The following is a 23685-nucleotide window of genomic DNA, read 5'->3' as shown; positions in this document are numbered from 1 at the left end:
GCCCAATTCGAACCCATGACCTCTGACTCCCCAGCCCAGGCTCTTTCCACTGAGCCACGCTGCTTCTCTCAAAATGTTGGTATTTGGTAAGCGCTTACTATGTGCAGAGCACTGTTCTAAGTGCTGGGGTAGATACAGGGTCATAATAATAATGTTGATATTTGTCAAACGCTCACTATGTGCAGAGCACTGTTCTAAGCGCTGGGGCAGATACAAGGTCATTAGGTTGCCCCACGTGAGGCTCCCCGTCTTCACCCCCATTTTACAGATGAGGGAACTGAGGCCCAGCGGAAAAGAAGTGACTTGGCCACAGTCCCACAGCTGACTAGTGGCAGAGGTGGAATTCGAACCCATGACCTCTGCCTCCCAAGTCCGGGCTCTTTCCACTGAGCCACGCCACTTCGCTCAAAAATGTTGGTATTTGTTAAGCACTTACTATGTGCACAGCACTGTTCTAAGCGCTGGGGTAGGTGCAGGGTCATTCATTCATTCAATAGTATTTATTGAGCGCTTACTATGTGCAGAGCACTGTACTAAGCGCTGGGAATGAACCAGTCGGCAACAGATCGGCTCCCAGTCTTCATCCCCATTTTACAGATGAGGTCACTGAGGCCCAGAGGAAAGGAAGTGACTGGGGCACAGTCGCCCAGCTGACAAGTGGCAGAGGCGGGATTCGAACCCAGCGCCCGCTGTGTAGTAGGCGCTTAACCGTCACCCCGCTGCTGGTGGTGATGGTTGTTGTTGTAGTGAGGGGGCGGGGAAACTGAGGGGGGAGAAGGAGGAGGAGGAGGAGGAGGAGGAGGAAGAGGAGGAGGAAGAGGAGGAGGAGGAGGAGGAGAAGAAGAAGAAGAAGAAGAAGAAGGGGCGAGGCCGGGTCGGTCCTGGCTTGTCCCGTCCCCTCTGCACACGGGCCGCCCAGACTAGAAAAAGGCCCGGGCCTCGGCCCCCCTTTTCGGCTCCGCTCGGGCCGGACTCGGCAGGACTCGGCTGGGGCCGCCCGCGGGCACCATAAAGCGGCCCGGGCCGCCGCCGCCCTCTTCGGCTCCGCTCGGCTCCGCTCGGGCGCGGAGACTCTAAAGAGGCCCGGGCCTCGGCCGCCCTCTTCGGCTCCGCTCGGGCCGGACTCGGCTGGGGCCGCCCGCGGGGACTGTAAAGCGGCCCGGGCCGCCGCCGCCGCCGCCGTCCTCTTCGGCTCCGCTCGGGCCGGACTCGGCTGGGGCCGCCCGCGGGGACTCTAAAGAGACCCGGGCCGCCGCCGCCCTCTTCGGCTCCGCTCGGGCCGGGCTCGGCGGGGCTCGGCGGGACTCGGCTGGGCCGGGCCGGAGGCCGCCAGGCCCATGGCGGCGTCGGGGGACGAGGACGGCCTGTGGGTGCCGGAGCTGCCCCTCCTGCTGGACAGCGACCCCTATCTGCGCCCCTTCGCCTCCCACTTCCAGCGCAGGTACCGCGGCGGGAGGGCGGCCGGGAGGGCGGAAGGGCGGGCCGATCCCCCTCCCCGGCTGATCCTTTCCCCCCTCCCTCCTCCCCCCGCTCAGCAGCCAGACCTACTAGCTGCCCAGCACTGTACTGAACGCTTCCTGGAAGGAATGATAACAATAATGGCATTTGTTAAGCGCCTACGAGGCGCCAAGCGCTGTGCTAAGCGCTGGGGAGGATACAGTGTGAGGAGGTTGTGGGTTCCCCCCCCAGGGCTCCCAGTTTTCATCCCCATTTTACAGATGAGGTCACTGAGGCACAGAGAATAATCATAATGTTGGTATTGGTTAAGCGCTTACTATGTGCCAAGCACTGTTCTAAGCGCTGGGGAGGATACAAGGTGATAATAATAATAATAATGTTGGAATTTGTTAAGCGCTTCCTATGTGCCAAGCACTGTTCTATGCGCCGGGGTAGATACAGGGTCATGAGGTTGTCCCACGTGAGGCTCACAGTTAATCCCCATTTTACAGATGAGGTCACTGAGGCACAGAGCAATTAACTGACTCGCCCACAGTCACACAGCTGACAAGTGGCGGAGGCGGAATTCGAACCCATGACCTTTGACTCCCAAAGCCGGGCTCTTTCCCCTGAGCCACGCTGCTGCTTGTACAGCACCGGATTGAGCGCCCGGCCCTGGACTATTTGCTGGGCGCCCAGGCCTGGACTGGCTGCTTGCTGAGCTCCCGGCCCTGGCAGGACTGTTTGCTGAATGCCCGGCCCTGGACTGACTATTTGCTGGGCGCCTGGCCCTGGACTGGCTGCTTATTGGCTGCAGAACACTCCGGAGCGCCCACTGGGGCACAGCACTGTACTGAACACCTACTGGGTGCAAAGGACTACTGAACGCCTAATAATGTTGGTATTTGTTAAGCGCTTACTATGTGCAGAGCACTGTTCTAAGCGCTGGGGTAGATACAGGGTAATCAGGTTGTCCCACGTGAGGCTCACACTTAATCCCCATTTTACAGATGAGGTCACTGAGGCACAGAAAAGTGAAGTGACTTGCCCACAGTCACACAGCTGACAAGTGGCAGAGCCGGGAGTCGAACCCATGACCTCTGACTCCGAAGCCCAGGCTCTTTTCACTGAGCCACGCTGCTTCGGGGTATACAGCACTGTACTGAGCGCTTACTGGGAGTACACAGCACTGTGCTGAACGCTTACTGGGGGCACACAGCACTGTGCTGAGCGCTTATGGCGGGCCCGCAGCATTGTGCTGAGCGCTGAAGGTGGCACACAGCACTGTATGGAGCGCTTTTTAGGCGAACGGCAGTGTACTGAGCGTTTATGGGGAGCGTGCATGATTGTACTGAATGCTTACTGAGAGCTATTAGAGTGCACACGACTACTGAGTACTTACTGGGTGCACAGCACTATAGTGAGCCTTTACTGGCACACAGTACTGTACTGAGCGCTTAACGAGGGTGTAGAGCAGTGTACTGGGCGCCTAAAGGGTGCACGACACTGTACTGAGCGCTTAACGGGTGCAGTATACTGGGCGCTTAACGGGTGTGCAGCAGTGTACTGGGTTCCTAAAGGGTGCACAGCACTGTACTGAGCACTTACCGGGAGGGGGGGGGGCGCAGCACTGTACTGAGCAGTTATGGGGGCACGCAGCATTGTACTGAGCGCTTACCGGGGGGGTCGCGCAACAGCGTACTGAGCACTTACGGGGGGGCACGAAGTGCTGTACTGAGCGCTTACAGGGGCCCGCAGTACTGTACTAAGCGCTAACGGGGGGCCGCGCAGCACTGTACTGAGCCCCTAAAGGGGGGCGTGCAGCACTGTACTGAGCGCTTACATGGGGGGGGCCGCGCACAGTACTGGACTGAGCTATTACTGTGCGCACAGCACTGTGCTGAGCGCCTTTAGGAGTGCACAGAACTGTGCTGAGCGCTTATGGGGGGTGCGCGCATCACTGTATTGAATACTTACTGAGAGCTAATCGAGTGCACCGGACTACTGAGTGCTTACTGGGTGCCCAGTACTGTACTGAGCGCTTAACGTGTGTGCAGCAGTGTACTGAGCGCCTAAAAGGTGCCCAACATTGTACTGAGCGCCTACTGGGGTGCACGGAACTGTGGTGACCGCTTACTGGGGGCACAGCACTGTAGTGAGCTCTTACTGGGGGGGGGTGCCCAGCACTGTACTGAGCACCACACAGCACTGTACTGAGCGCTTACTGGACCGCACAGCACTGTACTGAGCGCTTACGAGGGGGAGGCGCCCGGCACTGTACTGAGCGCCGGAGCGCGGACTGCAACAGACTGATCAGATGCGTCCTTTACCTATCAACCAAGCAATCGTACTGAGCGCTTGCTAGCTGCGGAGCACTGTATTGAGCGCCATGCAGAGGAGGCTGCAAACAGAAGGGGCGCAGACGTCCCGGGCCGATCGATCGATCGATCGATCGATCGCATCTCTTGAGCGCTTACGGCTCGCAGAGCACTGTGCTAAGCGAGAAGCAGCGTGGCTCCGTGGAAAGAGAGAGACTCTGGGGAGTCAGAGGTCGTGGGTTCGAATCCCCGCTCCGCCGCTTGTCTGCTGGGCAACCTTGGGCCAGCCACTTCACTTCTCTGGGCCTCAGTTCCCTCATCTGTCAAATGGGGATGAAGACGGGGAGCCTCACGTGGGGCAACCTGATGACCCTGCATCTCCCCGGCGTTTAGGACAGTGCTCTGCACATCGTAAGCGCTTAAAAAATACCAACATTATTATTATTATGGGCCAACCTCCCCCAGCGCTCGGAATGCTCTGCACATCGTGAGCGCCTAATAAATACCAACATTATTATTATTATGGGCCAACCTGATTGCCTGTATCTCCCCCAGCGCTTAGAACAGTGCTCTGCACATCATAAGCGCCTAATAAATACCAACTTTATTATTCTTATGAGCCAACCTGTGTATCTCCCCCAGCGCTTAGAACAGTGCTCTGCACATCGTGAGCGCCTAATAAATACCAACATTATTATTATTATGGGCCAACCTGATTACTTGTATCTCCCCCAGCGCTTAGAACAGTGCTCTGCACATCATAAGCGCCTAATACCAACTTTATTATTATTATCATGGGCCAACCTGATTACCTGTATCTCCCCCAGCGCTTAGAACAGTGCTCTGCACATCGTGAGCACCTAATAAATACCAACATTATTATTATGGGCCAACCTGATTCCCTGTATCCGCCCCAGCGCTTAGAACAGTGCTCTGCACATCCTAAGCGCTTAACAAATAACCTTATCATTATTATTACTAAGCGGTTGGGCGAGGAGGGTGTAACGGAACGAGCGGTCACTTCCCCTGCCGATCGATCATTCGTCTTGTTGGAGCGCCTGTTACGTGCAGAGCACTGTAGTAAGCGCTCCGGAGAGGGCGATCTTGGAGGCGGCAGGGTTGGAGCTAGGAAGTCGGACGATGCCTCGTCCTCTCCCCTCCCCCAAGGACCGGCCCCGCCCGGTTGGCACCATTGGCTACGTGTTAAGGCCAGCGTGCTTTTCCTCCTCCTCCCCCCCCCCCTCCCCCTCCTCCCCCTCCTCCCCCTCCTCCCCCTCCTCCCCCTCCTCCCCTCCTCCCCCTCTGACCGCACAACTCAGCAATTTTGCCGGCTTTTTGGGCCTTTTTTTGCTTTAATAATGTTGGTATTTGTTAAGCGCTTCTATGTGCCAAGCACTGTTCTAAGCGCTGGGGTAGACATAGGGGAATCAGGTTGTCCCACATGGGGCTCACAGTCTTAATCCCCATTTTACAGATGAGGGAACTGAGGCACAGAGAAGTTAAGTGACTTGCCCACAGTCACACAGCCGACAAGTGGCAGAGCTGGGATTCGAACTCATGAGCCCTGACTTCAAAGCCCATGCTCTTTCCACTGAGCCATGCTGCTTCTCTAAGCCCTTACTAGGCGTCCATCGTTCAGACAGCCCTCTTTATTGAGCGCTTACTATGTGCCAGGCGCTGTGCTAAGTAAGCAGCGTGGCTCAGTGGAAAGAGCCCGGGCTTGGGAGTCATTGGTCATGGGTCTGCCACTTGTCATTTGGGTGACTATAAAATCCTCATCTGTACAATGGGGATTAACTGTGAGTCTCACCTGGGACAACCTGATTACTCTGTATCTCCCCCAGAGCTTAGAACCGTGCTCTGCATATAGTAAGCACTTACCAAATACCAACATTATTACTTAGCTTCTCTGGGCCTCAGTTCCCTCATCTGTCAAATGGGGATTACGACTGTGAGCCTCACGTGGGACTACCTGATTACCCTGTATCTCCCCCAGCGCTTAGAACAGTGCTCTGCACATAGTAAGCGCTTACCAAATACCAACATTATTACTTAACTTCTCTGGGCCTCAGTTCCCTCATCTGTCAAATGGGGATGAAGACTATGAGCCTCATGTGGGACAACCTGATGACCCTGTATCTACCCTGGCGCTTAGAACAGTGCTCTGCACATAGTAAGCGCTTAACAAATACCAACATTATTACTGGAGCTCACAATGAGTACAGTCCTCATGTGGAGCTCATAGTCTTGATCTCCATTTTACAGGGGAGGGAACTGAGGCGCAGAGAAGTGAAGTGACTTGAGCAGGGTCACACGGCAGACAGGTGGCGGAGCCGGGATTAAAACCCAGATCCTCAGACTTCCAGATCAGTGCACTATCCTCCAGTCCACACTGCTTTTCTGGGAACGTACTGTACTTTTCCAGGCGTAATAATAGAGTATACAAATACCATTCGTAGTTTTTGGCCAGATCGGTGAGGCTATTCTCGTTTGTGGTGGCAAGCATGTCAATCAATCATACTTTCATTCATTCATTCAAAAGTATTTATTGAGCGCTTCCTATGTGCAGAGCACTGTACTAAGCGCTTGGAATGTACAAATTGGTAACAGAGACAGTCCCTGCCCTTTGATGGGCTTACAGTCTAATCGGGGGGGACAGATACCGAGTGTTTACCGTTTGCAGTCCCCTGCTCACTCTCTCAATAGTATTTATTGAGTGCTTACTATGTGCAGGGCACTGTACTAAGCGCTTTGAATGGACAATTCAGCGACAGAGACTTGGAATGGACAGTTCAGCAACAGAGACTGCGAGCTCCTTGTGGGCAGGGAATAATAATGTTGGTATTTGTTAAGCGCTTACTATGTGCAGAGCACTGTTCTTAGTGCTGGGGTAGATACAGGGTAATTAAGTTGTCCCACGTGAGGCTCACAGTCTTAATCCCCATTTTTACAGATGAGGTCACTGAGGCCCAGAGAAGTTAAGTGACTTGCCCACAATCACACAGCTGACGAGTGGCAGAGCTGGCATTCGAACCCATGACCTCTGACTCCCAAGCCCGTGCTCTTTCCATTGAGCCACGCTGATTGTCAATTGATTGCAATATTGTACTGTCAAGCACTTAGTACAGTGCTCCACCCACAGCACTTAATAAAAATGTATGAATGACATTACAACAGAGTTGGCAAACACGTTCCCTGACCCCAAATATCTTTTTTCCCTGAAGCTTTTTTTCTCTACCTTTGGACCAGGACTTTGTGGTGGATAGGTATATTTCACAACCAGCGTTTTCACTCTGCTAAAAACCAAGCGTTGTGAATTTTCATCAGGGTGAAGGGGGAATGTCGAAGATAGATGGACCTGCCTCGTGGCATATTTATTGTAAATATCTCACTTGGAATGATTTTTGACTATGGAAATTCTGAAGGTTTTTAATGGTTTTAGACCTTTTTATTTTTTGTACAATTCAGGGGTTCATTATTTAGTGATTTTGTGAACATAATATTTTCTGGCCATTGGAGAGGAGCATGTTAACTCTGTGGTTTGGGGGCGTTTGCCCAAAGAGGGTGGTGTTACTTTGGGGTTGAATATTTACTGTTGTGAAAACCATCTTGTGAGTTGCGGCAAGTTTAGGAATTGATGCTTCCCAGTCTGATTCAAGAATCTCTAAGTGTGTGTGTGTGTGGTGGGGGTGTTGGGGAAGGTGGGATAGAGGTGGGATAGAGAAGCAGCGTGGCTTAGTGGAAGGAGCACGGGCTTGGGAGTCAGAGGTTGTGGGTTCTAATCCCGGTTTCACTTCAGTTCTCTGTGCCTCAGTTAACTCATCTGTAAAATGGGGGTTAAGACTGTGAGCCCCAGGTGGGAGAACCTGGTTACTTATATCTACCCCAGTCCTTAGAACGGTGCTTGGCACATAGTGAGTGCTTAACAAATACCATTATTATTACTATTATGGGGGAACTGTTTAATTCCCTAATTTTCAGTTTTTTCATTTCTTGGTGATGTCATTTAGCTCTTGATGTCCAATGGGCAAGCATTCCAGAATTGAGACTCTATCGTGTTGGTAATGGAATCAGAAGATTATCTATTGTCAGAGTTTTAATGCTTTCCCCTCTAAACTGTAAGCTCATTGTGGGCAGGGAATGTGTCTACCAACTCTGTTACTGGACTCTTCACCAAGGACTTCGTGCACTGCTCTATGTAAAGTAAGTGCTCAATAAATACGATTGTTGGAAAAATCCTCCAAGCATCTTGACAGACTACAAAGCGTGGAAACTGCCATTACACCATGTAACCCTCATTCTGTCCTCTACTGTGGCAATGGGATGTTGGGCGGAATTTGTTACACCTCAATAATAATAATAATATTAATAATGTTGGTATTTGTTAAGCGCTTACTAGGTGCCGAGCACTGTTCTAAGCGCTGGAGGAGATAGAGGGTAATTAGGTTGTCCCACGTGGGGCTCATATACTTTTAATCCCCATTTTACAGATGAGGGAACTGAGGCACAGAGAAGTGAAGTGACTTGCCCACTGTCACACAGCTGACAAGTGGCAGAGCCAGGAGTCGAACTCATGACCTCTGACTCCGAAGCCCAGGCTCTTTCCATGCTGCTTCTCCGCTCCTCCTTGGACAGGCATCTTAATAGCTGGTTATGTACTGTCTAGTACCCCAGCTGTCGTTTCCCCTTTCTATCCAGCTCTTCCTTTTTGGCAACCCACAGTGGATTATTCACCATTGATTTTAACAAAACTCTCCAACCTTCTGGTATTGCGGGTCTGCACACATGGATCGTTCATCCATGGATTTTAACAAAACTCCCCAGCCTTCTGATATTACAAGTTTGCACACCGGCCTATATTAAACAAGTTCCATATCCTTGCCCCTCGAAGTGTCCATTAGTTTGTTTTGAACCTACTAACTTCCAGATTTTATCAGCAGCCCTCCTTCTATATTGGCTCTATCTACTCCTTTCAACAGTCTACAGTGCTCTGCACATAGTAAGCGCTCAATAAATACTATTGAATGAATGAATGTTTGGAATTTGGAGCAGTCATATGTCCATCCTGTCCCTTCCAAGTCTGTATCTTGGGGGAGGGTATAGTGCAGCAGAGTTGGTAGTTGAGTTCCCTGCCCAACTGAGCTTCTGCCCTAGAGGAGAGACATTAATATAAACATAATATATGGATAGCAACGGAAGTGACGCGGGACTGAAAGTTTTTCAGTCAAGACTGAAGAGTCTAATCTTTTCAGCCCCTTCTCAAACAGAGATAGAATTACCTTTCTTCTGGACCCTGGGCCAGTAACCCACCTGATCTTAAGCATGGTCCTAAACTTCTCTTGACTCATTGGGCCTCAGTTGGACTCCTGGCTTTGCTCTAGGGGAGTTGTCATTCATTGTTTTTTATTGCATTTTTACTGTGTAGGGTACCCTACAATGCATTTGGGAAAGGACAGTCTAGTAGCTAGTAGCCATGGATCCTTGTCCTCAAGGAACTCACAGTCCCCAGACTATGACATCTTCATTGAATATGGTTGGTGAACTTTTCCTTGCTTCTGCTTTTATAAATAAATGTTGTGATATTTGAAATTTGACTTATTTTAGGAGCATTTGGTTGAGAAAATGCTAGTTACAGTGGCATTTATGGACCAATTACTCTGTGCTGTGGTAATTCAAGGCCAAAAGATGCAGCCTGGTCCTTGTTCCACAAGAGGCTCATCTGAATGGGGATGAACAGACAAGTGGAACAATAACAATGCAAAGCAGTAACATATTAAAATCTCCATAATGCAAGCTTGTCTTTTGCTGTCGAGTCGTCTCCCGCCCATAGCAACACCATGGGCACATCTCTCCCTGAACGCCCTGCCTCCATCTGCAATCGTTCTGGGAGTGTACCCATAGAGTTTTCTTGGTGAAATTACGGAAGTGGTTTAGCATTTCCTCCTTCCGCTCAGTAACTTTGCATCTCCACCCTTGACTGTCTCTCTTGCCGCTGCTGCCCAACACAGGGGAGTTTATAAAATGGGAGGAATTGCCACAATCTAGGTGTATTCTTTGTTCACTGCAGGACAGTGGGACTTATACCCTGTGTGGACCTGAGACAACTAGGGAAACAAACTAGAGTCAAGGTGTTGGTATTGGAAACTTTTTCTTTAATAATGTTGGTATTAATTTAATAATGTTGGTATTTGTTAAGCGCTTACTATGTGCCGAGCACTGTTCTAAGCGCTGGGGTAGACATAGGGGAATCAGGTTGTCCCACGTGGGGCTCACAGTCTTAATCCTCATTTTACAGATGAGGGAACTGAGGCACAGAGAAGTTAAGTGACTTGCCCACAGTCACACAGCCGACAAGTGGCAGAGCTGGGATTCGAACTCATGAGCCCTGACTCCAAAGTCCGTGCTCTTTCCACTGAGCCACGCTACCTCTCCATTTGACTATGCACTGATCGATTTTCAGGAAGCAAATTAGAAAGCTGTAATAAGTTGACACAGCTGCATGGGACAGTTATTTCCCACTGAGAGATTCACTTGTGAGAGAAGACAAACCTCTGTACTCTTCTGCCCCTGCCCCCCATGCCCCCCATGCCCCCATCCCCTTTAATTCCTATGTAAGGCTTCCTAGATAAATTTGGGAGATTTTTAGGTGGCACTGCTTTTGCGAGGCCACATCTGCAGACGGAGATAACAGTAGAGAAAATCCAAGGGATTTGTGGGAGTGAAAGAAAACTCACTTTTAATAGTCTACCTTGGTTTAATAATGTAATTAGTATAAGTTTTATGGTATTTTTGCACTTTAGCAACTAAAGTGACTTTAGCAATTAAATGGTGTCTTTGCTTTCCCTGCCTGCTCAAGAATGCCCCGTGGATGAGAGTGGTGTAGTAGTGAGATTCGTGGGTAGGAGAAACGTTTTTCTAGTTCTGTAATAAGGATTTACCTTTTTGCCACTGAGACCTATCAGGCTCTGGAGTTAGGACTGGATTTTTAATGGCTGTAGCCAAAGATGCTTTAACTTGTCCTGTTACCTACAAAGTACCTTCAAAGCAGGAACTGTAGTATTTATTTCATTTGGGCATTTGGAGTGTGCAGCACCGCCTACTGTGCAGTGGATCTTTGTGTAGCTCTGTGTGTACCTATAATGTTGGTATTTAAGGGCTTACTATGTGCAGACCACTGTTCTAAGCGCTGGGGTAGACACAAGGGAATCAGGTTGCTCCACGTGGGGCTCACAGTCTTAATCCCCATTTTATAGATGAGGGAACTGAGGCACAGAGAAGTTAAGTGACTTGCCCAAGGTCACACAGCTGACAAGTGGCAGAGCCAGGATTCAAACCCATAACCTCTCCAAAGCCTGTGCTCTTTCCACTGAGCCAAGCATAGCCCATCATAGCCTGTGAGCTGATGACAGGATCATAGCGCAGGGTGTTATTCCTGTTGGGGACATTACTCCGAGCTACTTGTCAGCATGCTTTAAACTTTTTAGAACCTTGTGTAGGTCTTCAAATTAAAATGGAAACCTTAAAAATGAGAGTGTTTTCTTTGGGATTACTGCAGACAGGCAACTTGGACACTAAAGCAGGCTCATATTCTCCCTAATGTATGGATTCTCCTTTCCTGGCCATAACTGCTTATTAGTACTAATTCGCTGTTTTGGATCTGGGCTTTTTTATATTCGAATTTTTTTTTTACTTTTTATTTTTTTGAAAGCTCCCCTCTGGCAGGAGCAGTATTTTGTAATAGTTATTCTGGCTGGAATCCAACTGGCCAAATGACATGAGGTTAAAAATGCACATTGAACAAAGTTGCTCTTGATACTCATTTTAAATTTAGGTTCCCACAACCCTGCAACACGTTGAAATTCAAACACAGGTCGGATGCTAATGACGCAGTTAACTGTGAAGATACAGTGCCATTAAAGACCTTGATGCTTCATGGCAGGTTGATCAGGGAAATGGAGAACATCCTTTCTGAGGATAGAGTGAAAGGATTAGGATACTTCATTCTAGAAAAACACAGGCCGAGAGGGAACATAATTGAGGTCTGTAAAATCACGAAAGATGTCGACGGGGTAAAAGTGGGATTGGTGTTCCCCAAATGGTATTATCTCCAGGAAGAGTGGACACCCATTTAAACTTGAGGGGGTAGATTAGAAATAAACAAAAGGAAATAATACCCACATAGAGGCTATAGAATCCTTGAGGGCAGGAACTATCTCCTTGACTTTAAAAAAAAAAAAATTTTTAATTTTCCTCTCACATGCACCTAGTGCAGTGTTCTGCACACAGGTGTTCAATGTAATGAACAAATATAAACCTGTGGAATTTGTTAGGAAGCTGTGCACAAAACATAATCAGGAGGCTCAAGAAGGGTTTAGAGAAAGACATGGGAAAGAGGTCGCTAATGGATGATGGGGTGAAATTGAGAATGTAAGTAGAAGAGTTGGGAGCTACGAGATCATCTTGGGGGGAAAACTCTTGCACAGTTTGTTCAAGCATCTTGTTGCCGTTGCTAGAGATAGAATCCTGGGATGAATGGACTATCAGTTTGTTTCACGAATGGATCTTTACTTGTGTGTCAGGTAACCACTAACTCTGTGCCCTTGGTCCCAAGTAGGGGCCGTAGTTTATCAGGGCTAGTTGTGCAAAAGCTACTTCTTCAGCTTTCTAAACTGTGTAGCTCCCAGTTAAGTTAGGCTACCTAATCAAGCTTGGCCTGGGGCTTATTCTTAAGATACTTCATCTCTGGTTGAAAACTTAGCCAAAGTTTTTCAGACTAAAAATGAAAATTATCCATTTTGGAAATGAGAAACTTCAGAGAGAGTGGGAGATAGGATTGTCCTTTCTGATCTATACCTTTTTCTAATTCCCTGGTGTTAACCTCTTGAAAGCAGGTTCTTGGGTAAGCTCTTGGACTGAGAAAACTTTAGTGGTTTTTGGGGGTGGCCAGTGAATTTTTTTTTTTGGTTTTTTTTTTGGTGGTTGTTGTAAAGGAGACTTTCACTGAGGTGGGAGGGGAAGCTGTGACTTAGATTATAATTATAGCATTGAAAAAGAAGCTTTTTAGATCTTGATACTTAGATGAAAAAATAGTAAAACAATTGTTGGTTAACTTTGTGCCTAAGGCAAAATGAATCCTGGGACATAATTAACATGAAACTTTTGGTATTGAGAGAGGTAAAACTAGCCTGCAGTAATTCAAAAATCAGCCTACACTATCTTCTTTGCCTTTTCTTTCATCTGATTGCTAAGTGTTCATATTCTTGGGCAACAAACAGCTGCAGGGATTTATTTTGCTTAACCGCTGATGGTGTATATGAATGTTCCCTCTTGTGCAAAGTCTGTTGATGGGCAAGAACAACTTTGAAAGTAGGGCACTGTGGCAGAAAAGTGAAAGTAGTTTTAAGAGCATGAAAACCAAATATATTTTTTAAAAAATCTGTATCGCCTAGTGTGTCTAACACCAAGGAAAACAAACGCCACATAGGTTTTCGTGCCCGTGCTTGGTTTTATACGCATACATTTTGTGTGTAGATGCAGATGGTATCAAATTTTTATTATTGAGAAACTTGCAGACTTTCCCCTATCCCAGAGGTACGAGTTTTATTTGGAATCCCAATGATTACTTTGTCAGGGTGTGGGAGACTGGCAGACTCAACCCTAATCAATCCGTGGCATCACGTTTTTGGCTTGTTGGGCTGTTCTTCGATTGGCATCGTAAGATTAATTAATCAATTAATGGTATTGAATGAGCGCTTACTCGGTGCATATCAGTATACTAAGAATTTGGCAGAGTACAGTACCATAGAGTTGGTAGACGCGATCCCTGCCCACAAGGAGCTTACAGTCTAGAGGTATGGGTCAAGTCCAGGATGGAGGTGTCGCCTGCCACGGACTTCCAGAGCTGGCTTTTTGCCTCAAAGACATTCAGAAATTTAGAAGCAGTGAATGTCAGGAGGATGTGGTGGTTATGTCTAAGGTTCCTCTTGACATAGGGCAACAACTCTAGCTCTACTTGTCTACTTGTTGTAGTTGTGTGTTCATAGGCGGGAACTTAGGGCTCTTGTGGCCTCCTAGACGAAAGCTTGGGGGCAATCCGTAAGGTGCCAGGAGGCTGGTCACCATCAGCTTAGTCTGTTCCTAGAAACAGTCTGGCATAGCTCTAGGCAGGGTGTGGAGTGGAGGAAAGCTGGCTTGCCCCTCCGCGGCTCCACCAGCTCTTCTGCCTAGGACTCTGAGTGGTTCACAATGTCCTCACAGACCTTGCCGGGCGAGCTGGAGCTCAAGATGGGGTAACTTTGAACTCAATCCACTGAGATTGTAAATAACATTTTAGGTGTATTAAATGAACAAAATTACCTAGACTCAAGAATACACTTTAAGAATATTTGGGACAACTGTTGCAGAAATTAGATTCGCATTTGATTTGGAAAATCGGAACAATCAGAGGGTGGATGACATGTAGACAACTGCTTTCTTTTTGGGAGGGTACCATAATTGAAATTCAGGATCCTCTCTGTGGTTTTAGGAAATCCTTCCACTGATGATTCTGTGCATAGTGGAACAAGCCCTTAGAGAAGCCTTTTTTATGTAGGAAGACATTAAAAAGATACTGGATCAAGAAGGAAGTACAAGGAATCATAGCTAATTGTTTTTATTGGGCATCTTGTCCCATACTTGCAGAATTAATTATTTATGATTATAAGCCTGGGAAGCGTAGACCTCTAAATGTAAATGCTAGTTTGTTCCCAAAACCTCATATTCAGATTAGCTTTTGTTTATGCCTTAATTGTCACAAGAGCTATTGGCCATTTTAACCTGTAACCACTTAAAAATGGCTGTTTCGCATTACTTCTATTTTATGCTTTGTAAGACTGAAAAATAATGAACCAGAATCTGACTGGTTAATGCCAAGGTGGATTAAATCTACACCACGACCTCTTGTTCTGAAAACCATGTGTTACAAAAAAAAAATTATAGTAATAGTACATCCAGAATTATCTGGGTATTGACTCAGAATTGGATGTCATAAATTTCAAATTGATTTGGGCCCTTGGGAAGTAAGTATAATGGCTAATGACAGCCCTCACATCTCTAGACTGTAAGCTTTTTGTGAGCAGGGAATGGTTCTGCCAACTCTGTTGTACACTCCCAAGTGCTTAGTATAGTGCTCTGCATAGTAAACACTCAATAAACACCATTGTTGATGGTGATGATAATGATGGCAGACTCACTAGGATGTCATCACATGAGTCATCTGCATTGTCAGTGGCCTTTTTTGAGTTCCTGTTGTGTGCAGAGCACTGTATTAAACTCCGGGTTGGTAGATATGTTCCCTGCTCAAGGTGAACCTACAGTCTACAGGGTATCATGTTGGGGATGCAGTTAGTAGAATCCTAAGCAGAATTTGGGTACTCCCTGAACTAAATCTGTGTGTGCTTCACTATGTGCTCATAATTCAGAATCAATCCCAGCTATTTTGTATTTAGAAGGATAAAATGGACAGAGCTGGAAAATACACTCTGAATTCCATTCGTTGCCTAGGCCTCAGTGGTTAATGTTTGAGTTGGACCCACAGAAAAGTGGTAGTATAAGGAATCAGGGTGTGAATTAGAATACAAAAGAGAGAGATGATACCAATAAGATTTTACCCCAGGAAAACTTCGGGATAGATCATCTACTTCCTCTTCTCTGGTGTACCTTCCCTTCATCTTAATCAAACAGCTACTGGGTTGTTTTTTTTCCCCATGAAGCTAATGCTGAAGGTATTCTCCTTCTTCCAGTCAGAGTCAGGAGGGAAAAGGAGCCAAAACAGAAATCTGTCCACTTCAGTCAAGACCAGTGAGGGGCAAAGGTCCATCCAAAACCACTTCTTAGAGACTCAAGCCCCTTAGTCTCCCAGAAAATACTTTGTGTTTTTTTTTTCCTTTGCTTCCCTACCTCTTTGTAGCTGACTTTCAACAGGATCTTTTGGATGACCAAAGATTGTAATGCAGACAGTGCCAACGGCAGCGTAACATTGACGTCATATGTACCATATTGTAGAACTGTGAGTCCACTTGAATGTACCGTATTTCTTTGGTGGGGGGAACCCTGGCCTTATCCACTTGCCCTAGAGCGTTTTTGCTCCTTTTCCATATCCATGGGCCATTGCTCCCAGGCCATGTAACTCAGCAGCAGGAGTTGAGGCGGGTGCTTAAAACGATACCCAATATATAAGGTTCTGGTGCTATATCTATCCCTGATGTGGTAGAGACCTTGCTGGAAACTGGATTTGTCTGGAATAAAACCCAATGAATGATCACCCTGGAAGAGAGCCATTGTGTATATGATAAATGTTGTTGTGGAATGTAGGAAATCCTTACAGCTTAGAAACAAGTAGTCTGGAGATTTGGAGTTTCTGCAGATTCTGCAGATTGGAATTGCAAGTAGATGGGTTTGAAGCTGCTGAGAACTGGGTGTTAGGACAGAATTGGTAAGGAATAGGAGTTGAGAGGGCTGTTTAACTTAATCCTTAGGTAAATCTAGTAATTGCAGCAAGGCTATTTGCTTTAACAGGGATAGCTTTGGAACCTCTCAGCCTTGTTTATTTGTTTTTCATTGTTAGGCCTTCTAAAGCGGTTGTTTACTTGGTTTAGCTTGCAAATCAAGGAGGTCCCTTCCTGGAAGCCAGCAGGAGATTGGGTTGTGGACTAAAGGAAACATCAGTACAGGCAGCGAAGAGAAGCAGAAACAGGTAGTGGGGTTTTACAGAGGGCAAGCACAACAGCAGCCCCTCAGGGTGGTACTGTTGTTGTGGCCTGAATGCCAAGAGATAGGGGAGACAGTGTGGATGGCTCAGTGCAAGCCATAATCCTCATCATCATTGGGATTTATTGAGTGCTTACTATGTGCAGACCACTGTACTAAGTGCTTGGGAGAGTACTAACTGAAGTGCATATGTTTCCCTTTTTGCCATTAGTATCGGAGCAACACTTTCACAAATAGCAAAGGCCTAGAAAATGGCCATCATGATAGCATTTCTTTTCTCGCCTATTCCTAAGACACCAGTAGCTATTCAAAACAGCTGACTTGTATATAGCTTGTGTCAACCAAAGTATTATTACAAGAACTAGGAAATCTCTTGCTTTATTCTACAGAGCTCAGACTCTCATTAGAGTATTGATTACCATTTTATAAAAATGACGAGCAAAATGGGTAAGGGCTCAGAGTTGAAACAAATAATAATTGTGTTATTTGTTAAGCACTTACTATGTGGCAGGCACTATATTATGCACTGGGGTGGACATAGTTCCTTTCCCACAAGCAGCTCAGAGTGTTAGTCCCCATTTGACAGATGAGGTAACTGAGGCACAGAGAAGTGAAGTAATTTGCCCAAGGTCACACAGCAGATAAGTGGCAGAGCTGGGATTAGAATCCAGATCCTTCTGACTCCCAGGCCTGTGCTGTATCCACTAGGCTGTGATAACAAACGCACTGAGAAATATATCCTAAAGGTAAGAGGAAAGGGAACTGGGACTGTTGAAAACGATGAAGAGTATGCAGTGGAATGCTTTAATAACTAAAGAGTTTTTATAAGGAGGATGCTCATCAAGTTGTTCTCATGCTTGGGAAGAACCATTGGCTCCACTTAAAGTCTGTAAAGATTTCTTTGGGTTATGGAGAAGAACTTCTTGATTGTTAGGGTGATGTAACAATGGAATAGGCATCATGAGATTTGGGGACTCTCTGGAGATTTTTCAAGAAATGAGCAGTCATCCATCTGGGATGGTCCAGTTGTTAACCTACAGGGAAGGCCTAGATCAGGTGACCCATCAGGGTCCCTTCAGGTCCATGAATTAGACATAGTGGATATAAAAGCTGCAGTGATGGTAGGAAGATACTGTGAAACTCAGGTAAGGTCATTGAATTGGTGATACGGCAGAGAAACACAGTAGCTCTCTGTGAACCTCTCTGACATCCCATTTGATTGAACATAATCACTGTTAGGTAAACTGTATTTCTGCCAAACTAACTCTGTTACCCTCTTCAAAGCCCTACTGAGAGCTCACCTCCTCCAGGAGGCCTTTCCAGACTGAGCCCTCCCTTTCCCCCTTGTCCAGGCTTTTCATCTGTGACTATATAAATGAGAACACTCTTCTCCTTGAACCTCCTCTCCTTTTCCCCCCACTTCGCCCTTCCCAAATTAACTACAGCAGTCGGACTCAAATACCCAAATGGATATTCAAAAGAAACCAGAAAAGATCATGAAAATTTTATTTGGCTTTCCTCTTTTCCTTCCTGGTTCTCCACAATCCCCCTTCTTCATAGTAAGATACCCTTATCTAAGAGAAATAATGTAGTACATATTCCTATCCAATGAGATAGGAATCTATTAGTAGGTTTTAAACCAAAGTGCTGCCACCCTCTTATTTAGGCTTGTTTGGCTCCTTGCAAAAGGAAGGCGCATATTTTGACATGTCCCTCTAGACTGTAAGCTCACTGTAAGCAGGAAATGTCAACCAACTCTTGTATTGTAGTCTCCCATGTGCTTAGTACAGTGCTCTGAACACAGTAAGCACCTAATCTTAGGCTAAGAAAATTATCCCAAGTTTATATGGATCCAAAATTTGTAGGGATATGAAGGAAAAGTAGATTGTGATGGATGAAATAAGTCAGAGAGTGGAATTGGTGACCCTTTTAATAATTTTAAAACCTACCCGAAGTATAGTCTCCACTGCATTTGACTTATTTTCCTGTCCTTCAGGAATGCAGTAAAATCCCTGTAATTTTGACTGAAAGGTGAGGGAGGACTCCAATCTGAATTAGTGAACATTTAAAAATATAGCAATACTTTAAAAAAAAATGAAGTTTTTCCACAGTACTCTGGGATGTGTGTCTTTGTATGTAGGCTTAGCTTTGTGGTTTCTGTAAATCTAGGGAAGAAAGTCATTTAGGTCTCACTGCTTGCTGCTCTTATGCTGACGTTTCTCCATCCCCTGCCCATCCCTTGCATTTGCAGCTGAGTCAGTGTTAAACATAACTTAGGTCTCATACTTCCTTCTTTAGGCCAAAACTGTGTTCTTTTAGCCTAAAAGAACAAGAAAGAGGGCCATGGGAGGAATCTGGGGTTGAAATGATCACAAATTCCAGATAGGTGGGGTCTGAATTAATGAGGCTGTGTTACTATTCCTCCTCTTCAGATATACGTGAAGTCCTATTTGTTTTGTAGCACACACTTGGTAAAATCTCTTTCACTGGTCACTTGACTCTTGCGATTCATAGTCTCTTACTTCATTAGCTGCTCTCCTCATTTAAAATTTCCAAGAAATATTTCAGAATAATAGCTTGCCTGTGCAAACCAGGAAATTTCAGAGGTATTTGTGATAACTTTTTCCCCCTGCTTATTTACTTTATAAACAGTTTTTAGGTGGAAGCCCAATACCATTTTCACTACATTATTTTCTTACACAGAACATGTACAATAATAATAGAAATCTGACAAATATATAAGCTACTATAAGGAAGCATTGGTTTTTGCACTTGCTGCATGCCCTTCCTCTTTAAATTATATCCTGTGCCTCGTATCACTGTCATGGACATTCAGTGAAGGCAAAAGACATGGAAGTAATGACCATAAAAAACTCCCATTTCATGCACAGTGTGCAGTAGCTCTGATTGTTTTATTGGAAATCCTGCAAGGAGAAGATGGGGAAAAAATGTTTAATGAGAAAGAGTAGTATGAGAGAGATTGAGAATTTTAGGTTAAGCACCAACTGGGATCGAAAGTAGGGGAGGAGAACAGACTGGTGTCTGAAAATAGTGAAACCTATCTGGGAACTCACTGATGGAATTTCAGTGTTCTAAAAAGCAGCATTTCACACATTACTTGCTCATTATGGGCCAAGAATATGTCTACCAATTCGGTTGTATTATTATACTCTCAATTGTATTTATTGAGTGCTTACTGTGTGCAGAGCACTGTACTAAGCACTTGAATGCTCTGCACACAGTAAGTGCTCCATGAATATCATTGATTGATGATTCATTAGGCCCTGCAAAAAATTATGAGAAGCCTGCCTATAAGGCAAACAAATCCAAAATCCAAATATGCAAATACAGTGAAAGAGTATTGAAAAACCACAAATCCACCATCTAAAGGCAGACTGGATGTTGGTTGGTTGGGAAACTTACTTTTTTGGTCAGCAATCTGGCCTCGGTACCGCTTAAAGGCGATCAGTGAGTGCTGGTCTACAAAAAGGTAGGGGAGCGGCGGCTGAGGATCTGGGAAGAGATCTTGGCTGAGAGAATTAGGAATCCACTGGCACCATTACTGTTCATATTGCATCTCTACGTATTGCGGAGATGTGAGTATGCATCTATGTCCTGAACCTCAAGTATGCCTCTGACTTTTTTTTTTTTAATGGTATCTGTTAAGCACTGACTCTGTGACTGGGACTGTATTAAGTGCTGGAGTAAATACCATCTAATCAGGTTATTCACAATCCATATCCCACATGGGGCTCATAGTCTTAATCCTCATTTTACAGACGAGGGAATTGAGGCACATAGAAGTGAAGCAATTTGCCCAAGGTTACACAGAAAAAACGGTGCAGACAGAATTAAAACCCAGGTCCTCTGACTCCCAGACCTTTGCTCTGTCCATTAGACCACACTGCTTCTTGACTTCCCCCAACTCCTTTATATCCTATCACTCAATCAGTGGAATTTATTCAAGTCTTATTGTATGCAGAGAACTAAACTAAGTGCTTGAGAGAATACAGTATAACAGAGTTGGTAGCCCTGTTCCAGTAAATCAAACTATTTTTTTTTACAAGATTACAGTTTAAAGTAATAAAAATCAAACCATTGTTTCTTATCTCCAAGAAGATGAGAGAAACTGGTTCTCTCACCGCTGAATCTTCATCTGTTTGAAATGGCTCTGTTTCCTGAATGTGTACCTTTGGAGCAATTGTCTGGAATTTTTCAGACTCATTTAGGTGTTTAAAATGCCAGGGATTTTTAGAACAATCCTCAATCACTTCATTTAAATGGTAAATTTGCATTTCAATATATTTTTGCATGTAGAGCTTCAAGATGCAGGAAAGAAATGATAAATTGGAGGCTTGATAGACTTTACTAATCTAATGTTAATATTTTATCAGTAAGGACTTATGTTCTATTAACTAGTGGAATTAGCCTTTTGGTTTGTTCAGGTCTTTAGCAGTTCAGCAATATTTATTTTGGTATTTTCCATAGGTCTATTGTTTTTGTCTTGTAAAGAGTTCAGAATTGCATATAATTTACAGTTCTTGAAATGAGATGGTCAGATGTTGAGAAGGCAAGTTTAATATTAATGGAGTAACATTTCAACAGAAATTACTGGTTTATGACTCAAGGAAACTTGGTAGCATTGAGTAGCAGGAGATTATATTTTGATAATCTGCATTACCAAAGCAGTTTTGTCTTGAGCCTTTGCCTACTAAAACTTCTCTACCAGCTCTATTGTATTCTAGACTGCAAACTCGTGGGTGGGGAATGTGCCTGTTATATTGCTGTGTTCTACCTTCCCAAGCTCTTATCACAGTGCGCTGCATACAGTAAGCACTCAGTAAATACGATTGATTGATTGATGCTCTCCCAAATGATTAGAACAGTGCTTTGCCCTCAAACACCATTGATTGATCAGATATAAAGTGTTGAGGGTGAAACAAGGAAATTTATTGTGGAGAAGCAGCATGGTGTAGTGGATAGAGAATAGGTCTGGGAGTCAGAAAGTCAGGGGCTCTAAACCTGGCTCCACCACTTGTTTGCTTTGTGGCCTTGGGCAAGTCACTTTACTTATCTTGCCTCAGTTATCTCATATGTAAAATGGGGGTTGAGACAGTGAGCCCCACGTGGGATAAGGACTGTGTACAACCCGATTTGTTTGTATCCACCCCAGTGCTTAATACAGTGCCTGGCATAAAGTAAGCACTTAACACATACTACAGTTATTATTATTAATAATAGGTAGTGTCTAGTCTGTAATCCTAAGTAAATCAAACTAAGTATATTTTGAGCACTTAGTACATTACTCTGCACAGAGTATGTGCCCAGAAGACTACAATAAAAAATTGTGGTATTTACTATGTGCCAAACACTACTAAGTGCTAGGATAGATGTAAAATATTTAGGTTTGACACAGTGCCTGTCGCACATGGGCCTCAGAATCTGAATAGGAAGGAGAAAACACATTGAATCCCAGTTTTCCAAGTGATAAAACTGATGCATAGAGAAGATAAGTACCTTGCCAAAGGTCACACAGCAGGTAAGTGGTTGAGCTGGGATTAGAACCGAAGTCCTCATTCCCAGGCCTGTGCTCTATGCAATAGAGAAGCAGCATGGCTCAGTGGAAAGAGCACGGGCTTTGGAGTCAGAGGTCATGAGTTCGAATCCCAGCTCTGCTGCTTGTCTATACTGTCTGTATAGCCTTTATACAGCTTTATTTAGCCTGTAATAAATACTACAGTTCCTGCTTTGAAGGTACTTTGTAGGTAACAGGACAAGTTAAAGCATTATTATAGGCTATATTGCTTCCTTAAATTTCTGTGGTCACTATCAGGCCTACTACAGAAGATACAGTTGGGTATTTCCTAAATTTGTGCAGAACATGGAAGAGCTCCACCTTGTAGAAAAAAGATAAATGAGCAGAGCTGCTGAAATGTCATATTCTGAATTATAAAACCTAATGAAAATTATTATAAATACTACAATACTACAATGTAGTATTGTAGAAGCCAGATTGCAGGAGGTCAAGGGGGATAGGTAATTAATAATAATAAAAATTGTGGTATTTAAGTACTTACTATGTGTCAAGCTCTGTTGAAAGCTCTGGGGTAGATACAAGGTAATCATGTTGGACACAGTTCTTGTCCCCCATGGGGCTCACAATCTTGATCCTCATTTTACAGATGAGGTAACTGAGGCTTAGTGAAATGACTTACCCAAGGTCACATTACCAACATTATTATAGGCTAGATTGCTTCCTTAAATTTCTGTGGTCTCTATCAGGCCTACTACAGAAGATACAGAAGATACAGTTGGGTATTTCCTAAATTTGTGCAAAGAACATGGAAGAGCTCTACCTTGTAGAAAAAAGATAAATGAGCAGAGCTGCTGAAATGTCATATTCTGAATTATAAAACCTAATGAAAATTATTATAAATATTAATTTTGAAATTTGGCAGTTAACACCTGTGACTCGATTATACAATTGTGAATATTAGATTTCTGTAGAAGTAGATGTAATCTTGTTTTTTCAACTGTGGGAAAAAGTATTATTTAGTTTAACTGGGATTGGGAAAAGGGTTCACTGCAAGCATGTACAAAGCTCACAAATTACCCTTCTGGTTTTGAGATGATAACTGTATTTCAGTTGCAAATGTGGTTTCCTTATAATCATGACTTCATGTAAAACTCTCCTCAACTCCTGTCTGATCCTAAACTCTCAAGCCCTTAATGTATACCTCTGTTAGACTTACTAGTGCACACAAATGTGTCTAATTTATTTTTTCTGAAACACTCAGTTGCTAATCCTAGTCCCACTTTGTTTTCTAAATTTGCCTTCAATTTTCTTAAATCCTCAATAAAGGTCCAACTGCTCCCCTCCTTCCTCCCCCGAAAAAAGAAAGAATATACAGTGTCTATGAGAGATGTATTTTTAATTGGCAGAAGTTTGGATTAACATTTTAGGAAAGGCCTACAAGTCCAGGGTGACAGTCTATATACTAAAGGGGAATTTTTGAATTTAGCATCTCTTGATATAATAGTGAAATGTGACAGACAAGAAGGGGAAGCTGTCACTAATAGCTGACTTTGCAGTTTTGCTCTCAATAGCTGCTAATAGGACATGCAGCTTGAAGTAAATTAGTACTGAATAAAGAAAGTTATGACCTGATGTGCTGTCTGAGGA

General features: G+C 44.9%; 1 protein-coding gene across 1 annotated transcript in view; it reads left to right on the top strand.

Annotated features, from left to right (window-relative positions):
• Positions 1–832: 832 nt before the first annotated feature.
• GBE1 (1,4-alpha-glucan branching enzyme 1) overlaps positions 833–23685 on the top strand; it is a 182242-nt gene continuing 159389 nt past the window's right edge. Inside the window, exon 1 of the mRNA XM_029082122.2 lies at positions 833–1441. Coding sequence (XP_028937955.1) covers positions 1338–1441 — 104 coding nt within the window. The 5' untranslated portion in view covers positions 833–1337. The remainder of the gene's footprint in view (positions 1442–23685) is intronic.

This window comes from Ornithorhynchus anatinus, chromosome 17 (assembly GCF_004115215.2).
Source record: "Ornithorhynchus anatinus isolate Pmale09 chromosome 17, mOrnAna1.pri.v4, whole genome shotgun sequence".
Classification (NCBI taxonomy): Eukaryota; Metazoa; Chordata; class Mammalia; order Monotremata; family Ornithorhynchidae; genus Ornithorhynchus; species Ornithorhynchus anatinus.
The sequence above is the reverse complement of the archived record's forward strand: the minus strand, read 5'-3'. Positions and strand labels throughout refer to the sequence as shown.